Source organism: Alligator mississippiensis, chromosome 2 (genome assembly GCF_030867095.1).
Source record: "Alligator mississippiensis isolate rAllMis1 chromosome 2, rAllMis1, whole genome shotgun sequence".
Classification (NCBI taxonomy): Eukaryota; Metazoa; Chordata; order Crocodylia; family Alligatoridae; genus Alligator; species Alligator mississippiensis.
In genome coordinates, this window is record NC_081825.1 from 169,958,043 (window position 1) to 169,965,805 (window position 7,763).

Genomic DNA, 7,763 nt, shown 5'->3' on the forward strand with positions numbered 1-7,763 from the left:
GATGTTTACCGGTTTTAAGACCATTTATGGTTCTGGACTGACTCATGGATTTGGACTTGATTTGGCTGATTTGGCTTGGAACACAAAAAAATTCTTAAAAAAAAAAAAGGGGGCGGGGGGTGTCTCTGTGTAGTAATACTCCCTACTGTGCCACCACAGCATGCATGCCACAAGTGGCACTGTTGCACTTAAAAACGGGTTTTTAAATCTAGTGTTCTGATAAACTGACACAACACTCAAGTGATGAATAGCAGAAAGACTTGCTTTAATAACTACCAACAAGCTACAAAACTAAATGACAGAAAAAGACTCTTTCCCAATACAAAATGAGCTATTAGTCATACACAGAGCCCTGGCAAATACAAGCTGGCATTGTATTGTCTTTACCCAATGCTGCAAAGAGATCTTTACTCAATGGAGGCAGGAAGCAATTCTTGTACAGCCTCACAGCGTGGATCCTCCACTTGACGGCTGGGTAGCAGGATGACTTCTTGCTCTTCCCTGAACTGCACGCACCTTGCTGGCAGTTCTGTGTTGCTTTATACTGTTTAATTGTACAGCTTCAAAGCATTTTTTCTTGATAGCTGGCCAATTAAAGTCTGAACAAAACAGGAAGGAAAAGGGTGACCATCATATTACAATTGCTAAATTGCCTGGCTCCTGTTTTTGGATTTGTCTAGGTATGAAGACTCGTGGTTCTCACAGCCACTGCAATTAAAGGTCAATTACATGTGATGGGCCTGGAGTGGTCAAACAGGATGTTTAGAGGCATTGGTTACCGGACCTGTCTTTGGGTATTTGTTTATCAATGGGGCAAATTTGTAATAGCTTATACGGTGGTCTATGTACACAATTCCAGGCATACACTGAATGATTGAGACATCTGTAACACCTTAGACACTGGATGCCCACTTTGAGAAATGTGAGGGTGTCACATACAGGGCATTTTTTTCTGTATTCAATGCACCTTTTTACAGGTTTTGCTTGAAATGTATAATTAGTTTGTTATCTTCTTTAGTTGCTAGTTCAATTGAAATGCATATGTAGTTTCCTTGCCCTCTTTGGTTACACTGGCTCAGCCTTTCTCTGGCTTCCTTAGCTTGGACATACACATGTGATGAAGGTCTCTGCCAACACTTTTAACCATCACTTCTATTATTTTATGGCATGGGTCTGGTATTGGGTGCCTCAAGCTCCACTGTCTCAACACCTAATGGGCAGCAAGTTATTAGCGGAGTTTGATTTTCTTTTGGCATTCTTGTTACTACAACCCAGTCTTGCCCCAGCCACCGTTTTGCATTTTTGTGCAAGAGACACTGTTCCAAGCTTTCACAGTTTTCATATTCAGTAGCACAGGCAGCCTCTGTGTGCGGCATGTGGCAGACTGGGGAAGGAACAAGCAGCACAGGGCACGTAGGGCCAGAAAGTAGTGTGGGAGACTGGGTGGAGAGCAGAAAGCAGAGCAGCAGATCAGGCAAGGGAAGGGGATTGGAGTGGCACTCAGGGAAGATGAAGGGCTGAATTTATGTGCTCGCCAAACAAGTTGGCAAAGTCTTTGGGTAGAGGCAATATCTTATTAGACCAACTAAATAGTTGCAAAAAGGTTATTTGCAAATGTTTGGACACATGTGTTCTTCCTCAGGTAAAAAAAAAAAATGGTGAGAGATATGACAGATGGTCAGAAATCTCCCAGGTAAGAAAAAAAACCCAGTCTTTAGAAAGCTGTTCTGCAGGAATGCAAATCTGAAGGATTTCAGGGAACAAAAGCAGGTTGTTTACCTGTAGGTATCAGATGTCAGTCAGGTGGGGGGGCATAAAATCAATGTTAAAAATTAGTCCTGGTTGTTGAAATTGGCTTTTTTTTCCTAGATCCTAGATCCCTGCCAAACAGGTTGGCTCTCACTGCTCTGTACATTCCTAGGAACCCATCTGTTCATCCACAAGAAAGCTCTTAGTAATAAATAACTTGCAATGGGTCTCTTGCTCTCTCTCCTCACACCTTAAAATACAAGCTGGCATTAAAAAAATAACAACAGGATCAAGAAGAATAGAACTCTATGTCTTATCCTCAGTCAACTAACTTACAGCTGACATTCTCCACCTGAAAACCCCCTACGTTCCTCTCTGAAAATGTTTTACTTGTGACTGTTATAAGTGACACTTAAACTACCTCTAACTGAGGGAAGTGTGTGAAAGAAATGCACTTTAAACTGGCATTTCAAATGTTTGACTATGCATTTGTCACTGCTTTGGGCTCAGTCATTTCTCTGGTTTCACTGCGCAAACAGTTGAGCTCAAGTCCTGTCATGAGATTTGCCAACAAAGACTTTGTGCTTTGCTGTGACTGCTGACAGCAGTGGGATACACAGTTTTAAGGATACATGGTTCCCACCCTGGGTGCTAAGAACTTGTGCTGGTGGCTCCCACTTAAAAGCAGGCCTCCTAAGCCCTGATCCTATTTATTCTGCACAAGAATAAATGCATCCCCAATGGTACTCAGCTGCATCAAGTTGTCTCCCAGATGACACGCTTGCTTAGAGAGCCTTAAATAGATTCTCATGAACAAGGGGACAGAAACACACTCACCTGGGGGGACTCCCGAGAAGCTTGGATCCTGGATTCTAACTTCAGCAGGGAAGTGTAGATTTCAATATAGACCAGGGGTTTCATAAAAAAACAATAAAAAACAACAACAAAAACCCCAGAGTGAGAAGCTAGATAATTTTTTAATCCTTTAGTCAATGCTGCTTTACTCTATGGAAATCCTGCACAATTTAAAGGGGGAAGAAATCCCAACGGGGGGAGGAGCAGGGGGAGGAGAAAAGGCCCCCCTTTTTTTTTCTCTTCCTGGGAGAAAAATCTGCTCTCTTTGATCCACCCTCTTGGTATGCGCCTCTGCCTACCTGCCGGCAAGTTGAAGCTCATCCTTCCCCTCCCTTCGTGTCCGGGACTCCGGGGTGAGTCCTGGGAGCGAGGGGAAGCCTCTGCCTGGCTGCCGGGCAGGGAAGGAGTCGGTGCTTGGACGTTTCCCCGCTTCTCGCCCAGCCTTGGCCCGGGCCACGGCTGGCAGCGGGCGGGCGGGCGGACGGGGGCGGGCCGCAGGTGAACCTGACTCCAGGAACTTGATCAGCGGCCGGGAGGAGGAGAGGAGCTGCCGGCCGGGCCGGGCCGGGCCGGGCCGGGCCGGGCCGGGCCGGGCCGGCGGACAGAGGCGCGGGTCGCTCGGACGGAGGTGTGGACGGACAGGGGCGAGCCATGGCCCGGGAGCTGAGCCAGGAGGCCCTGCTGGACTTCCTGTGCCGGGCGGGCGGGGAGGTGACCAACGCCGCGCTGCTGGGCCACTTCAGGCGCTTCCTGCGGGACCCGGCGCTGCCGGCCGAGCAGGTGCGGCGGCAGCGGGAGCAGTTCAAGGGCTTCGTTAACTCCGTGGCCACGGTGCGGCGGGACGCGGGCGTCGCGGGCAGCCGCGTGGTGCTCAGGAAGCGCTACCGGGACCTGCTGGGCGAGGAGCTGCAGCCGCCGCCCGCGGAGGAGCCGGCGGCGGGCGCCGGGGGCAGGCCGCCCGGCGGGCCGTGCTGCGAGCGCCGGCAGGAGCGGCAGGTGCCGGCGCCGCCCGTGTTCAGGAGCATCCGGTGCCAGCTCTCCCTGCAGGACCTGCACGGCTTCGTGGAGGAGGGCAGCGGCAGCGACAGCGGCAGCTGCTCGGCCCCCCGGGAGGCGGCGCCCGTCGGCGGGCGCGGGGAGGGTCCCGGGGCAGCGGCCGCCGGCCCCGCCGCGCCGCCCGGCCGCCGAGCCCCGCCGGCGGTGCCGCTGGAGCGGCGGGAGCACGCGTGGCTGGTGCGGGTGGCCGGCGGGCCGTGGCGGGCGGCGCGGGCGCTGCTGCAGGAGGAGCCGGGCCTGGCGGCGCGCAGGGACTTCATCTCGGGCTACACGGCGCTGCACTGGCTGGCCAAGCGCGGCGACCTGCGCGCCCTGCACGACCTGGTGGGCGCGGCGCGGCGGGCCGGCGTGGCCTTGGACCCCGACGCGCGCTCGGGCTGCGGCTACACGCCGCTGCACCTGGCGGCCATGCACGGGCACCAGGCGGCCGTGGAGCTGCTGGTGCTGCAGCTCAGCGCCAAGGTGCACCTCAGGGACAGCAGCGGCCGCCGGCCCTGGCAGTACCTGGGCAGCGCCGTCTCCGGGGACACGTGGCGCCTGCTGGGGGCTCCCCGGGGCACCCCCATCTTCCCCACGCAGGCCTTGGCCCCCTCGAAGGCCAAGAGCCAGGAGGTTGCCCGGGCCCTCAGCCGGAAAACCTCCCTGGCTGCCTGTCTGCGCCCGCCGCACGTCCGGCACCTGGCGGTGCCCCGGCCCCTGGCCCTGCAGGACAAGGAGGAGTACAGCGACTGAGCCGCTGCGCACAGCAGTGGAGCCTGCCAGAGGGGGCCTGGGTGCCAGGCATGTATTGTGCGGACTAGCCTGGCTCCTGCCAGGCCTCTTGCCAACCATGAGTAATTCAGGGCATTCCCCACCCTCCCCGCCAAGACATCGGCTAATGCCCTCGCAACTCCCTGCCATGGGAGACTCCTGACGTGGGATGCTTGGGAGCACTTACTCCCTGCCCCTCACCTCCTTCCAGCTCCAAGCTCAGACCACTGGCCTTAGAAAAGGAAGTGATGAGTCTTCTTCCTGGCCATGTACTTCCAAGCACTGCCCGACTTGGAAAGCTGGGGTGATGAGGTGTGTGCTCGGCCACAGGGAGTAAAGGTTAGAGGCCACAAATCATCCCTCACTGACCTGTTTTTCATGGTCTAAGGGCTGTATGAGAGAGCACTTCATGGAGCGAGGGGAGAGACAGATCATCAGGCTAGTAACTTGAACACACATATTGTCATTATAAAATGACACAGACACTCAAGTGACATAAGGCTGAGATTGAGGTATCCTTGACACTATAGGCACCAACTTTTATTTTTGCCAGAGGCCTAAGATGATGGACATGTGGACAGTTTTATGCATTTCAGGTGACAGCCCTCTTCCCGAGGGGGGCCTGGGTCCTCGGGTCGACCCCCAAGTAGCCAAGTACCTTTGCTTGGCACCACTCTTGTGCCTAGCAGAGATTACAGGGGTGTGGGAATGCAGCCTCTTTGGCATTGGCGACATGTAGGGGGTGCACCCCATGGAAGCGCCAGCCGCAAAACCAGAAGTGCACGCCAGGCTCGGGAGGCACCAGTCGCCCATGCTCTTTGGAAGGCTAATAAGAGCAATGAGGACCACTGCACTGGGTTTTCTTCCAAGGGACTCAGTCTTTGAAATTGCTCTGAAAATCCAGGACTTGTTTTGGTTTTGTGAAGTTTAATTGAGTGAATGGGAAAGGCACTACTGTCACAGAGGCATAATATATATTATTAGAACAACCTTTTGTTTTTAAATGAATAAGGTTAATAAAGGCAGACAAAGTTATTTGGGTAAATGGGATAAGTTAATAAAACTTTTTATAAAATATTGCTGCTATGTTTATATACATTTGCATGTATTAGTCCCTGTTAGTCATGCCCATTTCTGCTAGTTAGTATGAATATAGATATCTTTCTCTTTCCAGAAGATGTTTGATCCCCAAATGCAAGGTGTTAGATGTTCTTTCTCATCCACAGATGATAACTCTTTGAGGGTTTTAATGTCACAATATTAATACCACAGCAGCAAAAAAGCAGACCCATGTGCCGTGCTGGTTTTCCAGTGGCTGTTTTGTTGGGTCTATTACATTTTATATCTTCTGCCTGTCTGCCTGATTTGCACATGCAGTTTATTCCTAAAAGCAACTGGCTGTTTGACTCTCTCTTTTAAAAAGACTTTAAGAATTTTCCATATGAATGTTTTATGCAGCCCTATGACATTTTTGTACAGAGATATGAAACACTGTTCTTAACAACCACAGAGCATTTCAATCAATCTATGCACTATTTGTTCATCATGCTATTTGCTAAATTTCAGGAGTGGACTAGACAGTCACAGTGGCCCCTTTAATCTCAGGGGGTTTTAATGTGGAGATTGAGAGCCAGACCAGCTCTTAAAGCCACAGAGTCTTAAGGGGCACCATGCCAGCAGAAGTTCCCACAGAGGCTTTGCCTGCGGAGGGGTGTTGCAGAGACATGCACATGGAGTGCATGGTCTTGAAGGTGTAACATGTTCATTCCAGAAAGGAATCCAAGCCATTGCCACAGTCCTGCTCCTCCCACAGGTGTTGGGGATGTTTATTAACCTGGAGGATGCTTATTAACCTTATCTGTACTAATGCTTTACTTCCTCCTCCCTTCTCCATCTGGAGATGAAATTCAACCAAAGCACAAAGAATTATCTTAAGGTTGTCCAGGACACCTCCATAGGGGGAGTAGGCCTGAGGAGGTATCTGCGCCTACATTCTGTGGAATGAGTCCCAGTGCAGCCCCAAGCAAGCAGAAGGCCATTCCAGACAGTGGGTGAGTTGCAACAGGAAAAGAGCTACAAATCAACCTTTGTGTGGACCCAGTGGGGCCAGCTCCCCCAGCAACTGGCCTTTGGGGTTACGCAGCAGTCCTACCCTCTGGCCCTGGGTTCATCTCCTCAAAATTCAAATGCCTGAGCTGGGCAGAGTGCATCCTATGGCAGGAGCCCCAGCAATAGGTTCTGCTTGCCTGCTTCATGGATTCATGATGGAGGAGGACCTGGGAGGAAGGGGAGTGAATTCAGTGTGATTGCTTCAAGAGTTAAGGGGTTGCTCTGGGTTCCAGATCCTCCAAGCACATACCAAACTGCTTTAGCAGAATACACAAGAGTAGTCGTATGCCTTAAGCACATACATAACGGTTTTCAGTGTTAGGCAGCAGTGTAACTGGGGCAAAACCCTTACATCAGTGATTCTCAGTCATGACACGGCAGCACCCTGGGGATGCTTTGAGAGCCTTTGAAGTGTGCTGCAGAGTGCCATGCAAGGTTAGCACTGTTAGGTATGCAAACATGAAAAAGAAAAACCCAGATATTTCAAATAGGAATTCACAGTGCCAAAAAACATTCTGACCTGTTGTGGTCTTTCTGGACTACTTTGCAACAGAAGAAATTGCTCGATTTTTTTTTTATTTTTTTTTTGTAGTAAAATATGAATGAAAAGTAAGAGCTGGCATTCTCTGAGGGGACCTTGTATCTAAAAAGGTTGAGAATCACTGCTTTACATAATGTGTCTAACATGAACTACTAAAAGAAAGTGTGCTTACCTCAGTCTTTAATTGAGGCCTGAGAATTTTGTCTGGCATAAAAGGGAGAAACTAAACAGTGGAACTTGATTAGTGTTAACTCCCCCTTATTCCAGCCTTGTTTTTCTCTGCTGTTTATTAAACTGCTTCCTCTTCTAGTGAGAAGCTCTGGTTTATGTCTAAATGTGTCCTTTGGGGTCAGTTGCGTGGCACAGAGGGGAGAAACCTCTGTGCCCAACACCTTTGTTTCACAAAGGCTAGGGACAGACATTCAAAAAGCCTGAGCCTGAATTGATTCAATCTTTGCAGGTTGGTCTAACCTAGCTAGATTGAATCAGTTTGCAACTGCACAGACGTTCTCTCTAGACTGAGGAAATGCAGGCACATGCCTGTAGTGACTCAGGCTAGAAGCCAAGGGTGCAAGAGCAGCCCTCTGTTCTCTTGCATAGTGGTGAGCTGGCGGGGTGGGGTGTGGCCAGGCCCCGGCAGGACCTCTGATTAGGGAGGTCTGCTTGAACCATCTCAGGTTTTTCCCCGCTTGCTGTTCAAGGG

General features: G+C 51.0%; 1 protein-coding gene across 1 annotated transcript; it reads left to right on the forward strand.

Annotated features, from left to right (window-relative positions):
• The first annotated feature begins 2,587 nt into the window (after positions 1 to 2,587).
• On the forward strand, positions 2,588 to 7,376 carry SOWAHB (sosondowah ankyrin repeat domain family member B). The gene has a single exon (XM_059722394.1). The coding sequence runs from the start codon at positions 3,256 to 3,258 to the stop codon at positions 4,390 to 4,392; it is 1,137 nt and encodes a 378-aa protein (XP_059578377.1). The 5' UTR covers positions 2,588 to 3,255; the 3' UTR covers positions 4,393 to 7,376.
• Positions 7,377 to 7,763: the final 387 nt, after the last annotated feature.